Below are 20,098 nucleotides of genomic sequence, written 5' to 3'. Positions count from 1 at the left end.
TAGAGATTTACAAAGCAAACTACAATTTTTGAAACTTTAAGTCTGCACAAAATGACCCCGTTAGCCATGCTGAACTCCGCATTTCCTGAACTTGTTTTTCCTTGGAACTCTTTTTCAATGTAAGAATAACTCTATCTTTTGAATTGTAAGATACCATCTTTTTAAAGTCACCTCATTATTTTATGTGCCACTAAGAAAGGAAAACACTGACAGCATGCCTTTGATTTTTAAGACCCATTCAAATATACAGCTGATGTAGACATTTTTCCAAAGAAGAAATGCGGATGGTCAATAGGCACATGAAAAGATGCTCAACATTGCTAATCATCAGGGAAATGAAAATTAAAACCATAATGAGATATCACTTCACACTTGTCAGAATGGCTATTATCAAAAAGTCTACAAATAAATGTTGGCAAGGGCATGGAGAGAAAAGAGCTGTTGTACACTGTTATTGGGAATGTAAATTGGTGCAGCCACTGTGGAAAAGAGTATGGAGGTTTCTCAAAAAACTAAAAACAGAACTATCACATGACCCCACAATTCCACTCCTGAGAATATATCTGGAAAAAAACCCAAAAACACTAATTTGAAAAGATACATGCATCCCAATGTTCACAACAGCATTATTTACAATTGCCAAAACATGGAAACAGATGAATGGATATATATATATATGATCTTCTTTATCCATTCATCTGTTTCCATACATATATATATGTATGTATATATATATATATATATATACACACACACACACACACACATATACATATATATATACACACATACACACACACACACACATAGATTACTACTCAGCAATAAAAAAGGACAAAATTTTGCCATTTGTGGCAACATGAATGGAGTTGGAGGGCATTATGCTAAGTTAAATAAGTCAGGCAGAGAAAGATAAATAGTGTATGATATCACTTATATGTGGAATCTAAAAAATACAACAAACTAGTGAATATATCAAAAAAGAAGTAGACTCAAAAATAGAGAACAAACTAGTGGTTACTAGTTGTGGGGAGGGGGAGTAAAGGGGTAGGAGAGTGGGAGGTACAAATTTTGGGGCGTAAGACAGGCTCGAGGAAGTATTGTACAACACGAGGAATATAGCCAATATTTTGTAATTGTAAATGGAAAGTAACTTTTAAAAATTATATAAAAGTAAAAAAAAATTTAATAAAAAATTTAAAAACTATAAAGAATAACCATACAGTTGACAAAACACAAACTCAGGAAGTAGTACTTTATCCTATGTAATGAAATGGAAATATATATTCTACACGTGAAATATTAGAAGTTAAAAAACTTAAATTATTTTTGTTCATTTTAGTAATTTCGATAATAGTCCATCAATTCTTTTATGGAGTTCCATAAACTGTGAGAAGCTGTCCTTTGAATTCTGACATAAATGTACTTAATAGTATGCTACCACACCACCACGTTCACTTCTTTAATCACAGTTGTAAGTTCACATATCACAGTTCTAGCTCTCTGTGAATTTTCAAGTGTAAATTATGAGGCTTGGAGGCCACATTAGGAGAGGGCACTTTAAAGAAAACTCCAGGGCTGACAGGAACCACATCAACTCATCCTCACTGAGGACCCATGATAAACCTCATTACATATCACACTCCTTTAATCCTCCTTATGAGGTTTGCATGTGTGAGTTCCTAACTAGATTCTTAACTACTCCATGTAGGGTCCAGATCTTCATTTCTCTGTATCTCCCCATCATGTTGACTTTGTATAAGAGTAGGGTCATTATATATCTTATTTATTAACAAGAGAACACTTTTGTCCATGCCATAGACAAGTGGAAACATGTCTTATTTGCAAAATCCATATTATATCACTTAGGTTGTTAGCAAATCATACCTTCAGTTGCCTACTTGTAAAGGTTTTTGTTTGTTAAAGTGAATAATATAATTTTATATAGACGTCAAATCAGAAAAGCCTCACAACTTGTTAGTGCCATAAAATGTCATTTTAATAATTAAGATACATAAATAAAGTGTTTATGATAGCAACAATAAAGTTGTCTCTCAATTCTGTACAAACATTGAATTCCCAAGTAATTTGTAAGGAATATATTCACCTTATTACATTCAAAATAATGGTTGAACAATGATGATTATCATTTTTTCTGAAAAAATTTCTTTTCATATTCTATGAATTCACACAGTATTACAGTAACTTATAATATTACAGTGCTTGATAATCTTGATGGTATGAAATAAAACTCTTCAAATGACATGTAGAAAATAAAAATAAAATAATTAAAAACCATCTGTATAACTTTCTATGAAACAAAATAATTAATTTTTTCTGTAAAAATAAATTATGTACTTTATGCTGAAACGTAACTCTATTAAAGTGTTTAGAAAACAGTTACATTCACGTTTTGGCAGTGTGCTCATTTTTATTTGCCATTCCCTCGTACATGATAAAATGAGGTGCAAGCTGTTCACGTGTGAGAAAAAAACAGCTTAATTTCACAGGAAAGGAAAATGATATATGAAATGGAATTAATTAAAAACCCCAAGTGTCCTATAACAGAGATAGAAAAATTCACTAAGAAAAAAAGTATTTTTCAAGGCCTTTGAGGTGATGCAACCTTTGACTAGACTTTACCAAAGGTAGTTTTAAATCTTGCTACCCTGTAACTTCCACCGAATTAGCATGTAAATCAATCACAGACTGCAGTCCTATGTTATAATGTAACGCATAGTGTTTGGTCGGTTGACTGAAGCACAGCAGCACTCCTCACTGACTACACCTTGTATAAAGGAGCAAGAGAACGAAACATCTCTGTTATCCTCTAAGGGTGGCTCCCAAGAGTAGCACCTTTGGCACCGAGCAAAAGTTTTCCAGGCAGCAGAAGTCTCTGGAGTGGCCCAACACGAAAACAGTCTGATGCTGATGGCAGTGATCCCACTGAGCCAAATTTTGCTGGTTCACCTAGAATACGGGTGAAGGACTAAGAACTGACCTAAGCTTAAGTTAGGAAAAAATGTGTACTTATCCACGAGTAACACCTGAATGGCATTTTGGAAATGAGCCTGCTTTCTGTTGTTTCTTCTTTGTCTTATTTTTCTTCTGCTTTTTCTTAGCCTTATTTTTGCTTGGCTTCTGTTTTTTGTTTTCCTCTTTATACCAGGGTCCCCAGACGCCTCCATTGAGCCGAGGATTACTTCTAGGGTCTTTGGGGGGGTACCTGACAGGCACTGCGGTTTTGTTGAACTGGGAGAGCCTCCGGAGGAGCTGCTTCACAACTCCGGGGTACCTGTTAGAAAGATCCACTCTCTCGTACGGGTCGGCTGTGATGTTAAACAGCCACACACTTTTGCCAGTTGACAAGGTAATCCGTTCATTGTGCCACCGGTTCGGCCCCAGGTTGCTGAAAGACTGAGGGGGCACCCAGTCACTGTACCCCGGGTTCCCTGTGAGCAGTTTCCAGTGCTGCACCCTGATGGCCGACTGGATGGCAGTGTTCCAGATCCCATAGCCTGCGGCCAAGGAGCCATTTTTCGCTTTGGTATAAATGGGGTCGATGTTGTGCAAAATATCCACTCGGGGAGAACGAAGGCCTTCACTGATGGTCTCCCAGACATCATAGCCATCCAGCTGAATGTCTTCATCAATCTGTCCTTCAGCCAGTGAAATCAGAGTCGGGTACCAGTCAGTGATGTGCACAAGCTCCTTACACACCGTTCCCTTGTTTTTCAGAAGCGGGCTGTGCACGAAGCCAACAGCCCGGATCCCACCTTCCCAATAGGTTCCTTTGCTCCCTCTGAGAGGCCAGTTACTTCCTCCTGCCGTGGGCTGGCCACCGTTATCTGAAGAATATATGATAATGCTGTTGTTATAGAAACCATACGTCTTTAGAGCCAGGGTCACGTTGTTGATCGCTTCGTCTAAGCAGGAAAGCATGGCAGCATACCTGCGCCTGTTGATGTTGATGATAGATCTGTAGTGTTCAAAATACCTGCCGGGGGCTTGCAGTGGGGAGTGCACAGCCTGGTAGGCGATATATAAAAATATAGGCTTTCTGGGGTCATGGGAAGCTAGGATTTGCTGCACTCTCTGAGTGTACATCTGTGTGGAGTATACGCCATTGTCGTAGTCCCAGGCAGCATCGTCATTTTCATACAAGTCATAGCCACACATCCCGGGGCTGTCACACTTGTAGTGTGTATAGTAATCACCACTTCCTAAGAGGGAACCAAAAAAGGTATCAAATCCTCTCTTGGTGGGCATACATTCTTTTCTATAAAAACCCAAGTGCCATTTTCCAACCATATGTGTTGAATATCCGACCTCCTTCAGCTTCTGAGGTAGGGTTGCGTTGTCCAGAGGTAGGCAGTTGGGCTGGGTAGGTCTTATGATAGAATGTTGAAGTCCGGTGTGTATCTGATACCTTGGCAACAGAGTAAAAATTTGTTAGTAGAGGATAAAAGAGAGATTTCACATAAAACAATGATTCTTAAATTAAACAATGTTTCTATGAAGAAACAAATAAAATATGCTCAGTTCAGCATTTCTATTGTTGACCCCAAAGTCCTACCCTGATTAGGTACATATTTAATGTCTGAAAAACATTTCACTTTGAATCAGTACTTTTGAAACTAAGATTTCACCACTTACCTCAGTCTTTTTAAAATTCTTACAGCAGAGTTAATTTGCATAAACTTTAATCTTTTAATTATATGACATAGAAAACTAACATGATAAAGGAAAGGACATAAATTCAGAGTGTCTGTGACCAAGCAGGATCCTATGGGGCCTTCTCAAGGCAGAAGTCCCCTTCCCCACTCCCCTCCCCCATGTCCTCTGCCTGCCTCTTGTTTGTAGAAGCACTGTAGCCCCCTAGGCCTTCCCTGAGTTCCAAAGAATAAACTTAATCAGAGAAGTGAGAAAGTGTAGAAACAAAGGAAAACAATCAAGCAAGACAAAATACTAATAGTTTGGCCATTAAGCAAAGACAAAGGCCTTTTAGTTCCTCCTTGAGGGCTGTAGATAATATTCTGAGCCATATCCTAGAACTATTTTGCAGGTACTGAAACCCCCACCAGGTGGGAGAAGTTAACTGTATGCTGCCCACAAGCACGCAGACCCCAGACTGGCTGGAATAGGAAGGTTGCTGACGATGACTCCCAATTACCTCACCACCAACCAACCAGAAGAATGTTCACGAGCTGATCATGCACCACAACCCTCTCCCTCATGCTGCCTTTAAAAATCTTTCCCTGAAAGCCATTGTGGAGTTCAGGGTCTTTGGGGGAGTTCAGGGTCTTTTGAGGATTAACTGCCTGTTGTATTCCTTGCTTGCAGCCATGCAGTAAACACTGCACTTTCCTTCACCACAACTTGATGTCAGTAGATTGACTTCACTGTACACTACACATGGGTGAGTAGATCCAAGTTTGGTTCGGTAGTATGTTGTTGCTGTTGGTCTAAGGGCCTCACATTAGGTCCTAAATAATTTCCTGAAACAATTTATTCCAAGCAGATTCGGGAGTCCTAAAAATATCTGCAAAAATTATACAAAAATCTCCTGTTTGATTGTCAAAACCTCTTAAATCTCTGTAAAGAGAGAATATTTCTAACTCACAATACATTGTTGTTGAAAAGCATTTTAGAGTAAATATTTTAGCTAGTACTAACGAAGGGATTACATCTTTCCAAAAACAGCAGGAAGTGAGTCCTTTCATATGTTTCCCACAGTGTCTCCTTTTTAAGAAAATTATATTCACTTACAATTCAGTCTAAGAAAACAAGGTAACTCTTTCCATACATTAAAATTAAGGGTATGTTAATTTCTGGCACTGTTCTCTTCCCAAGGATATTTTGCAAACAGCTTTTTTTCTAGAGAATGGTTATTATCACATAAGTGTATGAATTTTCAATTGGGTCAAGATGTGCTCACTAGTTCATGCTATTTGAAAAGCGATTAATTCTATAGTTATTATTTAAGTTCAAAAAGACTTTTTAAATAGGAAATATAGAGATTATGAGAAAATGAAGTTTTCAGAGACTGTTACTATAAAAGTAAAAACATTCTTGAAATCAAATTATAAAGAGTAATATTGAAATTAAAAATGATTTTTTTTCAAATCAATTGAACCTGAAAGGCAAATGTGTTACCCATGCCTTGGGAGAATAGTTCAATTTTTTTTTTGACTCATCTTTTTTTTTCTTAATTGAAGTATATAGTCAGTTACAATGTGTCAATTTCTGGTGTACAGCATAATATCCTTGTCATGCATATATATAAGTTCATTTTCATATTTTTTTCATTAAAGGTTATTACAAGATATTGAATATGGTTCCCTGTGCTATGCAGAAGAAATTTATTTTTTATCTATTTTTATATATAGTGGTTAACATTTGTAAATCTCAAGTTTTCAGATTTATCCTTTCCCACACCCTTTCCCCGGTAACCATAAGATTGTTCAATTTACAGTATAATGCAACAGTGAGTTATTTCAAAGTGTCAACTGCAATAACATGGTGATGGTTTCACAGAAGCTGTAGGGATGTCTGGTCACTAACACAAAGCAGTATTTATATGGGTCCTGTCTACTCTGCTGGTCATTTAGCTGTCAGAGTTCACAATTAACACAGTTGTGGTAGTTTAAAATGTAATAAACCCCCAAGGAAATAAGCTTTTCATAAGCATAACTTAGCACTAAATTCATAAAGTATAATTGCTCTTGATAATTTTTTTTTGCTCTTGATATTTTTTGATCCAGCTCAGTATTGAAAACATTCATTTGTGAAACCACCAATTTTTGTATAAGTACATGACGATTTGGTAACACCCATCAACATAAACATTGAAGATATTTAAAAAGGAGAAATTTGCATTAGTAAGAATTTTGGGAAGGATTCGTTGGCATGGGTTATTAACTAAATAATTATCTCATGCAGAAAATGTACTTGGCCAGAGTTATATATTCAATTCATTGAACAGCTGAACAATTGAGCCTTTCTAATTAAATTGGACATTTTGCACCTAGTACTAAAAGCAAAAGGAATTGGGGCTTTTGAAAAGCATAAAATACAGAAATTGTACACACAAAAGAGTAGGAAAGAAGAGGTCTGATGTTTTCAGAAGATGATACAGTGTTAGCGGTAAATAGGAGAGTTCAGAGCTATTAATCAACTGTGTGGTTTCTGTCTTCTCCGAAGAGTAGAATAGTTTCCATGTTGGAAAATTTAGAATCTAAAGCATAAAGGTTTGGCAGCAGCTCCTAATAGAAGAGAGCTTTTCAGGGCAGCTCCTGCTTAAATGAGTTCAAGCCTCTGGGGCCAAATGGGAGGGAGTTTGAGGTAGAATTGGAGGCAAGGGTTAAAGGTATAGGTTTTGGGGTCAGACGGAGCTGGGTTTGAATTTGTTCCAGTGCTTATTAGCTGTGTGACTTTGGGCAGTACTTAACCCCTCTGATCCTCAGTTTCCTCATTTGTAAAATAGGGATAATAATACATATTAGGTTGCTGTAGCATCGAAAGAGAGCACAGAGTCTGGTAAGGAGAGTACATTCAATAAGTGATGGCTTTTACTATTATTATTCCAGAGTTCTGAGTCATACATTACTAACATATTTATTTAAAGTTTTATAGGCCTTCTTTCACATGCATTATTGCATTTAGTCCTCATCATAACAGTGAGAAGTGGGATTCTTTATGTTCATCATTTTATAGATGGGAGAACAGAGATACAGAAATGTCCCGCAACTCCCCCAACCTACTTTACCAGGCTGTGAATTGGGTTGTGAGCCACAAGGACTAAGGCTGATGCTCTCTCTAGTCTCTTTAAGAGTTACTTTCAGTACTCCTTGAAAAATCAAGGAGCAGAGAAAAGATGCTGTCTTGAGAAGTGAATCTGTTCTTTCTAATTAAAGGTAGGAAGGATTTATAAACCACATAGTGAGGTTTATACTGATCCCAGGGAAAAAATCTGAGAATAATTCTTTAAGGAGAAAATTTGTGACAACTTCAGAACAAAAATTAGGCAGAGTCAAAAAGAAAAATCCTGCCAAGTTAGTTTCCTTTTCTTTTTTAAAAAGGATCAGAATTAGGAAAATAGCTTAGGAAAATGATGGGCATTTGAAGAATCTGCTCATGATTTTTTTGTTTTTGGTAAAATAATGGAAAATCAACTGTATGACAGCACTCTATATTCATGATGAGAATGATAATCTTACATTTTCATATCAGTCAACTGCATTAAAAAATGTTCACTTACATGATCTTCTCTGGCTTCCACAACTGTATGGAACAGGCAAGGAGGTTCCATTTATTAGTTCCCTCTAACAACAATAACAACAATAAAAGGACACTGAACCTCAGAGTAATTCAGTGGCTCACCCACGTTTTACAGCTGTTAAGTTGAATTCTACACTGGAATCCAGATTTTTGGCTTTGGTGACTTTTCCATGGTACACTCACAGCTCCCTGAACAGCTAGACCCATGTAAAGTTTGGGTTAATTTATCTGCATTAATCTTCAGTATTTATTCATTTCTTCGGTTAAGTAATATTATTGAATGTAGAATGTATGCCAGGAATTAAGTTTTTGTTTTGTTTCGTTTCTCTTCCCACCTCTCAAAGTTGTTATCCTAGTAAGTGGATTGTAAGTAAAGATCCTATTACTTTTCATAAGCATTATTTAGCACTAAATTCATAAAGTATAATTGCTGATGGGGTAATGTGAAGGTATCAGTTCTCTGAACCCTGGGATAAGATGGAGACAGTGCTGTCAGTCATGGAGAACAGCACTGAATGCCAACAATTTTTTTTTTCTTTCAGAAAGGAGATGGTTGGCATCTAGGGAAGATCTTGGTAGAGTCTTTGGCTTGTCTGTGACTTTGACTTGGCAACAGCAATCAGCTGGAAGACCAATTAGGTAATTCTTCAAAATTATATTAATTAGTATTAACTGGTTAACTGGTTGAAGACCCCTGATCTGGAAGGCAGTTTCTAGAGCACCACAACTGGGCTCTTCCTTCGGCTTCAACTCATTGATTATTATTATCCATGACTTGAATAAAGAAATATAAGACATGCACATTATCTGGGAGAAATAGTTAATATTAAAGGTGGCATGATGAAGATTCAACATAAGGACTTGAAGGACCTGAAATGTTGTTGAAACAAATACAATGAAATATACATAGAAAGTTAAGAAAGGGCTCAAAGACTGAAGAAAATATGTCAAAAAGATATAGAAGCCTGAATTAAGGAGCTCTTGACTGGCTAAATCTGGGACAATGCAAGTATCAAAATTAATAGTGATAGTAATAACTTATACCTGCTGAATAAAATAGGAAACCATAGTCCATACTAATGTAAGTAAATAAATAATAACAAAAGTTTGATATGGAATGGGATAGTGATATAGTCCCAAAGAACTTCCCACAAAACATTGATTCATTACATATACGGAAAAGAGCAATTGTGCAGTGGAAGTGCTTCATAAACACCATATTAATAAAGTGATCAAAGTTAACATCATCAAAGTTAAAACATCATGTGCCATCAGATAGGATGCTATTGTTATGGATGATTAGGTTCTTGTCTTGTCGCAGAAAGAATTCAGAGACAAGACCTGGAGGTCAAGAAGGTAAAATGAGGATTTATTAAGGGGTAGACAGTATGCTCTCAAGGGAAGAGCAGGCAGGCCCAGGTGAGTAGCTCTCCTCAGTTTCTTTGGTAAGTTTGTTACACAGAGTGAGAAAATGAATGGACAGAATATTCATTGGGGAGGGAAAGGTTTGGGGTCATATGTCCTGATTTTCATCCCAGCTCCACCTTCCCAAGGGGAGGAGGGACTTTTGTCTTTATTTAGTCTTGATGAGAAATGTCATGGTGTTGGTGCATGATGGATACTTCTAATCTGCAAGGCTAATTTTATTGTAATGAGGGCATTAATGAGCAAAAGGTTACATTTGGACACCAGAAATTCCTGCCTTTTCCCACCTTTCTTTGTTGGCTTCCAGGATACTTGTCACCGCAAAATCTGTGATTTCTTATCAGCCAGGAGGTTCCTTCTTCTTTTATGTACTTTTTCTGCCCAAGGACCTCTGTTGTTCATAAGATATACGGTTTTCTGCCATTTGGCTCATGCCCCTTCCTTTTTCTGCCTATTCCTGCTGTTTGGCCTGCATCCCACTTTCTCTGCTCATTTCCAACTGTCTGACTGCTCTAACACTATGAGAAGAACACAGTATTGTTTCTACTGTGTTCTACCCTGAGGTGCAGAACCCAAATCTAATCCTCAGCAAACATCAAGCAAAACCAAATTGAGGGACATTCTACAGACTAACTAGCCCAAATCTTCAAAAGTCAAAGAAGGACTGAAACTATTCCAGTTTGAAAGAGACTAAAGAGACATGACAAATAAATGCAATATGTGATTCTGAATTGGAATGCTTAAAATAAAGGATGTACTTGGAGAACTGGCAAAACTTAAATGGGGTCTGAGGATTAAATGGGAATAATAATGTTGTTTTTGACAGTTGTTTTATGGCTAATGTAAAAAAAAATCTTTGCAGGATATATACACTTAAGTATTAGAGATGATGGGCATCGGGTTGGCAATGAACTCTCAAATGGTTGAGGAAAAATGTTACTTGTGTTGTACTTGTGCTGCACTTGAATTTCTTCTGTAAGTATAAGATGGTTTCAGAATTTTAAAAAAATATGTAAGAAAATCTAAATGGGATAAACTAAAGGCATTAAATTTTAGTTTAAAAATCAATTTTTACATATTAGTTATATAAGACTGTTAATAAATGTGGGAAGTTGGATCTATCAGACTATGAATGTAATATAAAGCAAACAAGAAAAATGAGAGCTAGAATACTAATCAGATATTACATTATATAAAGTCAGTGTGCAAATTTTGAGAAGTAATAATCCTACTCTGTGCTAATCAGAACATATTTAGAATGTAGTATTCAATATTTAAGCATGTACTCCCAATATAAGTGCATTTATTTATTTATAAATTATATACACTGTACTGTACTCTACTCATTTATAAACATTATAGAAACTTACACAAAAATAGAAATTAAAACAGAGGAGATAAAAATAAATATAATTTCTGGTATTTCTTCTTGTATTTCTTGTTATTCTAATGAATTACCTTGTGTTGCCCTAGGGTGTCTGGATTACAATTTGTAGAGCACTGGTATAGATACGAGATTGTAGGGAGATGAATATTGAAACACAAATTTTTTTAAGGCTATTAAAATAGTTTGGGTCAAAGATAATGGTGGCTTGGACTACCATCTAGTGGCAGTAAAAATGGAAGTAAGTGGATGGATCAAATGTACACTTTGGACTTAGGACTGAGAGGACTAAATTGGTGAAGGGAGGATAATGGGAGAGGAAAGGGGAAAAAAAATCAAGAATAACTTCTAGATCTGTGGCTTTCATAATTTGGTGAATGGTAGATGGATCATCTGGTCTCTTTTTTATTTCAAAGTATATAATTGGGATTAATGGGTAACATTAGGAGGAAGTAGATTTCAACTCAATGCAAAAAAAAAAAAAATCTAAAAAAGAAAAGAAACAAAGACAAACAAAATAGGCTAGATGGTCATCTACCAAAGATTCTGTAAAAGATATTCCTAAATTGGAAAAGAAGTACTAAAAATGATCTCTAAGGGTCCTTCTATAAGAATCCATGGGTCAATGACTATAGCTTAGTGTTTGCATAAAGAACTCCTTGCAACCTCAGAGCAGCTTTACAAAACCAAGTTTATAATATTATGTATAGGTATTTGACAAACAAGTTTCCACAATGCATCAATATATATTTAACTTCTTTCTTTGAATAATCTGTTAGATTAAAAATAGGTTTTTCACATAATATATTCTGAATACATACTGTAATCATGTTTGCTGAAAAATAAACTAATTTTGAAATGCAGTAGTTTTTTTTGGTCTCCATCTGGCTACCATGTGAAGAAAATTCCATATGAACAACAGTAAACCTAGACTTGATGCCAAATCAGTCTCACTTTCCTGCCAACTTAAAAGGAAAAAGCTAAGTGGGCCTTTCAGCTTGGCATTAGAATATGAGAAGAGTTTTGTAATCTTTTTAATTATTAATTTATATTACTGGGTGCTGGTAGTGGCAGGTAGTTTTTGAATTCTTCTTCTAAGAGTGTCCAATACAATATTATTATTTTAATCCAATTACATATTTAATGTGCCCTTATTAAATAAGTACAAAATACAAGGATAAAATATGAATTCTAATAGCTTCATGCAGACTCTAAAATCCAGGATGGCTAGAGCACAAAATCAGCCAATAATGCAGCAGAAATTAATATTCTGAAGGGAAAGAAACAGATATAAGCAACAATAGTTTACAAAGCAAATGCCAGGCAGATGTTTATAAGTTAGAAATTTATAACTAATTTTCTGTATTCTGAAAGGTGTTCCTTTATTACTTCCTTTCAAGAGACTCTTTTGTCTCAAAGACTATAATTGCTATTCATAGGCCTCAATTTCATCTTTTAGTTATATCTTCTGGTTGGGGGTTTGGATGGAGGTGGGGAAGGGGTGTCATAACAGGTCTATGCTTAGTTTTTCATCTCATGAACAAAAATATCCACTCACTCATGAGATGAAAACTAGGCATAGTCTAGAATGCATTACTTATTTAACACTCTTTCACCTACCATGAGCCAGACACTGCTAGCTTTGGGTGCCATAAAGTTGAATAAGATGGGTCCTGCTCTCAAGGAACTCAGAGGCATATGACAATTAGAAGATTATCATGACAGGAGTAAATGCTACAACAAAGACAGCCACAGCATTCTGTGTTCATAGCAGGGTCAGGAAATGCTTTCAGAAAGGACCATGTTAGATCTGAGTGCATTCATAAGAGTACCTGGGTGAATGAAAAGAACTAATATTTCAAACACTTGGAACAACATGGACAAAAGCAGAATCACAGGGGGACATGAATCTGAGATGATTTTTGAGGGAGGAAGAGTCATCCAGGTGAAGGGTTGAAAGGAAGACAAAAAGAGCATTTCAGTAAGAGGAAGAGAATGTTTAGAAAGGGAGAGAGTTTGACCCTCTGTGAATCAACAGTTTAGAATATAAGAACAGAGATTCAGACATATTTTGACAGGAGATAAGAGTATATAGACAAGTAGGTGCCAGATTACAGAGAGCTGTATTACAGCCTACAGCTGTACTAAGGTTTTTGTACTAAATGCAGAGCTCGTGGGAATCCACAGAAGTACTTTTGAAAAGAGAATAACATCACAGTAAGTTTTGCATTAGAAACATCACTCCAGCTTAGTGTGAAGAATGGATTGGAATGGAATAGGGCATAGGCAAGGGAGTTTGCTCTAATCTAAGAGATAAATATTGATAGTCGAAACTAAGATGAGTGACAGTGAGGATGCGAGAAGACTAGAGGTTATAAACAGGGACATTTGATAGGTTTTCGGACCATGTGTGAGGAGCATGGGAGAGAGGAATGTTGAAAATGAGTCCAAAATGTCTTGTCTGGGTGGCTGGGTGAAAGGAGGTTTCTTATACTAAGTTAAGAAATCCAGGAAGAGGGACAGGAATGAATCCTGCTCGCATTTAGCTGGAGGCACCAGTAAGGGTCCAATCTGGAGATGTACAGGATGAAATAACAGAGATTTGAGACTCATTAGCATACAGATGGTACGTGAATTCATAGGAGCACACGACCATCTAAAAACAGAATGGAGACTGAGGGCCAAGGAAATGCCATCATTTAGAAGAAAAGCAAGGAGCACCAGTGAAAGAGTCTGAAGTAAAACAGCTGCTGTGTGAACTGGAGTAATGGAGGGGAGTTATGCAGAGTTGACTGCATCCCATACTGCGAAGGAGCCAAAGTACGTGAGAATTGAACAGCATCAGCTGGATTTTGTGCAAGCACATGTGACCTGATAAAGTATATTTTAGTACAATGGTGTGGGAAGAAGCCTAGATTTTTGTAAGTTGAAACATGATTGGAAAATGAAAATGTATAGATGGTGAACATAGACTACATCAAGACTATACGTGGAAAAAGAGAAAAAAGGAATATGGTAGGGCTCTCAGTGCTGATGTGGAGAAGTGCTTATGATGTGTTGCTGAGTGCAAAAACATATGGCTATAGCAGAGTATCTTACTGTATTATTACCTTTTATAATAAAAATGTGTAAGTTTCATGATGGTAGGGTATTCACTGTTCTATCCACATCACCTAAAACAATAGATGGCTCATAACAGTACATCAATAAATATTTTTTAAATAAGGGAATGAATGAATGTGAATTGCATGTATTCACTAATAAAGAAAGAGAAATAAAAAAATGTAAAGTTATATACCAAATCAGACATGATTATTTCTAGGGGGATAACAATCGTGGGAGAAGAGGAAGTCTTTACTTTGTTATATAATTTATATATAAATGAAATTTAGATGAATGAGTTTCAAAATAACTAGCTTATTCTACTCAGACTAATTATTAATATGGGGACTAATTTTACCAAGGCAATTAGTTAGCAATTTAAAGTGAAAAAAGAAACCAAAATGCCAATTGAATGGAAACACTCATTCATCTCATCAAGGAATGTTATTCCTAGTAAGGACATCTACTTGGGAGATTAGCTTTAGAGCAGAAAAAAGGGGATGGAATAAGCTAAATGAATTCTGTAATTATCCACTAAAACCCAGAGAAAATGTCCACATTCACTGAACAAGCAAAAGGATAACTTGACACATAATCTAAAAAAATCCCTGCTTCTGAATGGTCTTTAATGGTCATTAGAGCCTGCTGTTTGTCCTTGCAATTGCCTTACTCATCCACAGTGTGTTAACATTTATAATATCAAAGCTTTTGCTGATAACACTGATAACAGTTTTCCTGGTCTCCTTAGAAACATGGCTGCAAATCACATGTTAAGTGGTTTCTTCCTGAAAACTTTCTTTATAATCTCATCTATAGTGTGTGTGAATTCTTGGTAGTTTCCATCAAAAAATAAGTTTAGACCCTATCTAGAGGGACTTCTCCCTGGCACCTTTTTCCTATGTTCTCTTTTGGAATTATTCCTTTTGAAGATCCATACTTTCTACACTCCATTATTTAAAAAAATTAAAGTTTAATACACAAATTAAAGACTACTAAACATTTATCTAAATGAACATTCACTTCTATAATTAATGGATTCCTTGTCTGTAAAATTATTTAAAGATTAAAATTCAGTAGGGAACTCCAGAGGTGAATTTAAAATTTAACTTACAGAGAGACTTTTTCCAGCACATATTTATTCCATAAAGCAAAGTGTACTCATACTGTCAAAATAAAATTTCTATTTTTCTTGCTGTTCTTACCACAGAGTATTATTAAATCAATTTTTAAAAAATGTTTGACTTATTTCCTCTATTCTAAACAGAAAATGTGCTTAGATGTGTAGAACAGAGAGTAGCTATTAAACCACATTTCATGTTACCAACTTTGCCCTAGAGACGGGATGTGTTAGGGAAAATATCCTTAGTTAATATTCTATTGTTATTAGTTAAAATTCTTCTGGTAAGATTTAGATTATTTCAGGAAAAAATCCTTTCAACTTTTTGGAAGTATGGTCTATTCACTTTCCTCTATGTGTGTCAGTCCATCATTTAGTTAATTCCCTTAGATACAGCACTGCAGTATTTCCAAATGTTAGAAAAGTCCAACATTTTGTTTGTAGTTCTTTGAAGAAAGAAAAGTTAGGAAGAGCTTGACATTTCTATTCTCCAAGCGTCTTCTCTAGAAATTAGCCTGACAAAAAGTGATAACATTCTTGCATTCTTGAATAGGATTACCTCCTCCTAGCCACAGTTAGGAATTATTTCTCAAATAACTGAGTATCCTTGCCCCTGAAATTAGCCGCACATAGGTGAAAGTACTTCACATCAAACTCAAGTGGAAGGCATCAGCACCAAAGCTGCAAGCCATGTGAAAACAAATTGAAACTCAAAACGGCTTAGTAGAGAAAACGATGGCAGTCTCCAGAAAATTTCAAATTCAATTTAATAAAAACTACATTTATTAAGAACCTACAATATTCCAGGCACTGTATTGTGGGGGAACACAAAGGATAGAGAGAATTTATAATAAATAACTCTACAGAACATGTTGTTATATACAAGTATCAAAAGCAGAGAATAATTTTTACGTTTTAGGGAAAGTTTAGGAAAGAATCTACTTCCTTATTCCTCAGGGCAGCTGAGTTTACTAAACTTTCAGTTAATTAGCATTATTTGTAAAGGAAGTTTATAATTCTATGTTATAAAGCAGTTTCAACTAAAGATAAAGGGAATTATTGAGTAAAAATTGTATTAATTGGTATGACTAAATTCTCAGGGCTAGAGCCATGCATTTTCATGTAGGCATTGTTTCAAAATAGAACATAGGTACCAACCGACATGTATTAAATCATTTCTTTCCTAAAAGATAAATTCACAGACTTTGAATCTATCTGTGACTTTGTCCTTCTATTGGTGTCTTTTCTAAATTCCAGCAGTGATGACTATTGATTCTGTCCTCAATACAGATATTGAACTATTTTAAATAGCTTAGGATTTATTATTAAAATGGCAGTATTAATAAGCAATCAATGCTGGCAGATAAGAATGTGGAATTGATGTTTTACATTCTGAGGTGCTGAACTTTATAAGTAGTTAAATGAAAGAAATTTAGCAAATTTAAATGAAGCCCTTGCCCTAATCATTATTGTAGATCATCTTTCTTCTACCCACATGTACAACAGCATGGTTGCAGCTGCCTTCATTTTATGTAATAATACTTTTCGTTCGAGTTTCTTCTTTGTGTAGAAAAATATCCAGAATATTTGCTAAATTATTCTTAAGAAGTTTTAGTATGTTTGAAATAATATTTCAAAAAAATTTCCATAGTGATAATCATTTTAAAAGCTGAACATATGAAAAATATATAAGCCCCGAAGATCCCTCCATAGACTCTTTTTCTTTTTTTGGTCAGAATTACGTGAAATAAAATATAGAAAACATATAGTAAATTGTAAAATTTTATACAAATGCTAGTTATAACTATTTGTTACTGCATCTTCTCTCTTCTGTGCCCTTTTTCTCCACCATCTCTTCAACTCCTCCTACTGCTTTGTTGTGTGCAAGTGATGAAACCAAAACCAAACCAAAGCAAAACACGATGCCATCACTTGGGAATAGGGAACTAGTATCCTGCCCACTGTCTCTCTTCCTGATAGCCAGATTGGAATTCCCCACTGCCAAACCGAAGTTTATCCCATGCAGTTGCTTCTTTCCCCTTTAACTTGACGAATGTGTCAGTTCCTTTAAATGTCTATGGAGCAATGCAAAGAAATAATGCACATTGATCTACAGGGAGACTCATGTTCCTTGCCAATTACTCAGCTTTATTTTACAAAATAAATGTTCTAAATGAAGATAGTTTGTAAAATGAAGGATAGATGCTGAAACTATAGGAATATTTATGGCATGCTGAATCGTAATGACTTATAAACAAAAACCAACTGACCTCTTTGTTGCCTGAGTCATACCTTCCAGGATTAATACATGCATCTTTATATATTTCAGAAGTGAGGATAAACTTGTTCCCCCAAATTTTCTTTGATGTGCTTTAATATTATTAAGTAATGCTTATATTGTCTACCAGAGGAAAGATTTGATAAATAAATCTCAGCTGGTATATTCCATCCAATTTGTTTCTTATTCTTTACTCATACCATAACAGATAGGTTTCCAAAATATCACACAGATACTACATCTATGACCCTGGGAAAGCACACTCATTAGTGATCATAGGTTCCCCAGCTGACTGTATTGTGGAAAGCTCCCAGAAAGTACCATTAAGATTCACTGCAATAAAAACTGTTCTTGAAGCTGCTGCTTCTCTTACTGCCCATGGCCCACTTTCCTGTACCAAGAGGAGGAATCGTGTGTCCTATTAAGCCATGCCTGCCAACTCCTAAAAATCTGTGTTGTAAAGTCCAAGACTGCCACTCTCTGAATTTTTGCAATCCTGAAAAGCTGTTAAATGTTGCTTTAGCTGCATTTCTACTATGATCCAGAACACAGATTCTCAAAATTAGCTTAATGGTATTTTTATAGTAATATATGGAAAAATGATGCAAACATGTATTGATTAGCTAAAAATTATATTCAGAAGCTGTGTTAATGTAGATCTTAGATGTCATATGCAGAATAAAATATTAGAAACAAGTTAACAAAACTAGATCATTCATGAAAATATAATTGGAGGCATACTAAGGGAATAATAAATGATTTTAGCCTACTAAAGGAGGACTATATGATCTCCCTTTGTAATTTACCAGTAAATTATTAGTGTTCAATATGTCATGTGCTTATCAATAACTTTGCAATTCTATTACTTGTCCTTGTCATTAGGTTTATTTTATTTTGAATTTACTATTCTGTAAAACAATAGAGGACTAAAATGGTAAATTCATTCTGAGAATCTCTATGCATAAGTTTCCTCATTTTCCTCATTTCCATTTTTATGTCTCCGTTACTCAGTTGTCCCAGTAACCTCAAAATGAGGTTAATATTAGCATCTGTCTCCTTGAGTTATTATGAGGATTAAATGAGCTAATATATGTGAAGTGCTTAGAATGGTGTCCAGCATTTAGAAACACAATAGAAAAAAACAGAGTTCAATGGGGTTAACACATTTCCCAACCTTTAGTTGTTGTCTGGTCTCACCTAATAATGAGTAAGAATCTCTAAATAACTACCATTGTCAAATTTTGGTGTAGTAATCAAAAAGAATATTCACATATATCTGAAAACATGACTCAAATACATCTTGCTTTTCCATTTATATACCTCTATGAAGCTGAATTTTCATCACATACTTCAAATACAACAACAATGAAAACTCAATTATCTTCTATTAAGCTAGCCATTAAAGACATTAGAAAAATGAAAAATAATGCTACCCTGCTCACTACTATTTTAAATATAGTTATAGTCATAAAAATACCTTATTTATGTTAACATGTAATTGGTTTGTTATTATTTTTAAATGAATAAATAAATAAATATTTAAAGAAATACTCAGTTTTAATTTCTTTTATGGTCAAAAACAATAATTTTAACTCATATAAGCAAAAGCTCCTTGGGGTCCTTTATGATTTTCGAGAGTGCAAAAGGGCCCTGAGGCCAAAAAGTTTTGAGAAACACTGATGTCTTAATATTCTCTGAATTATTGTATGATTAAAATTTTCTGAATAGATATCGATCATTATCAAACTGAAATAACAACTAATTCTATGAAATAGTATTTTGTGGAAAAAAGAACATGAGATTAGGAGTAAAAATTCCAATACTGAATACATTATTAACTCTCTAGCAAAATGAAAAAGTTACTATTGAAAGTCAAAATAGTATGGATTGTCTGGGTAGTATGGATTTTCATGTCAGTGGTAAAAAATTTCTATATTGCTTCCTTCAATTTTTGGAGTAGCTGGCTTTGGTTTTTATGAGAAGTAAAACAAACAAACAAACAAACAAACAAATAAATAACTGACTAACTGACTATTTTTCGTGTCTGGGTTGCACTGAAGCTAAGTGGTATAATGTCCAGGCAAGAAGAAGAGATTTAGATGCGATCAAGGACTCAGCTGTAGGAAGAGGTGACCATGAGACTCTGAACCTCTAGTAATTAACAGAAATCCTTGGGGTACTACTGGACTTCCCACAAGGTGTGGGTTAGGAGATTAAATCAATTTTAGGTAAATGAAATCTCAAAGGAAAGGGTAAAGTCAAGTGATAACAAATAGGCACTGCCTTAGTTAAGTTAATTCTCCAATATCCACATCTGCTTCTTTAAAATGGAACAATAATACTTACCTGAGGGGATTATTAAAGATATTAAAATGAGTTAACATAAATAAAATGTCTCTATGAACTATAATATGCTAAACAAATGATTATTGTTGATATTGTTAAAGTAACAAGTGGAGCCCTGATTCTGTCTTCAGAACAAACTTTCAGGTCATGCTCTATCATTTGGGTC

At 35.2% G+C, this 20,098-nt stretch overlaps 1 protein-coding gene across 1 annotated transcript in view; it reads right to left on the bottom strand.

Annotated features, from left to right (window-relative positions):
• Nucleotides 1-2,225: 2,225 nt before the first annotated feature.
• ARSJ (arylsulfatase family member J) overlaps nt 2,226-20,098 on the bottom strand; it is a 67,325-nt gene continuing 49,452 nt past the window's right edge. Inside the window, exon 2 of the mRNA XM_010981099.3 lies at nt 2,226-4,429. Within this exon, the coding sequence (XP_010979401.3) occupies nt 3,031-4,429 (1,399 nt within the window). The 3' untranslated portion in view covers nt 2,226-3,030. The remainder of the gene's footprint in view (nt 4,430-20,098) is intronic.

The sequence above is a fragment of the Camelus dromedarius genome, chromosome 1 (assembly GCF_036321535.1).
Source record: "Camelus dromedarius isolate mCamDro1 chromosome 1, mCamDro1.pat, whole genome shotgun sequence".
NCBI classification, from domain to species: domain Eukaryota; kingdom Metazoa; phylum Chordata; class Mammalia; order Artiodactyla; family Camelidae; genus Camelus; species Camelus dromedarius.
The sequence above is the reverse complement of the archived record's forward strand: the minus strand, read 5'-3'. Positions and strand labels throughout refer to the sequence as shown.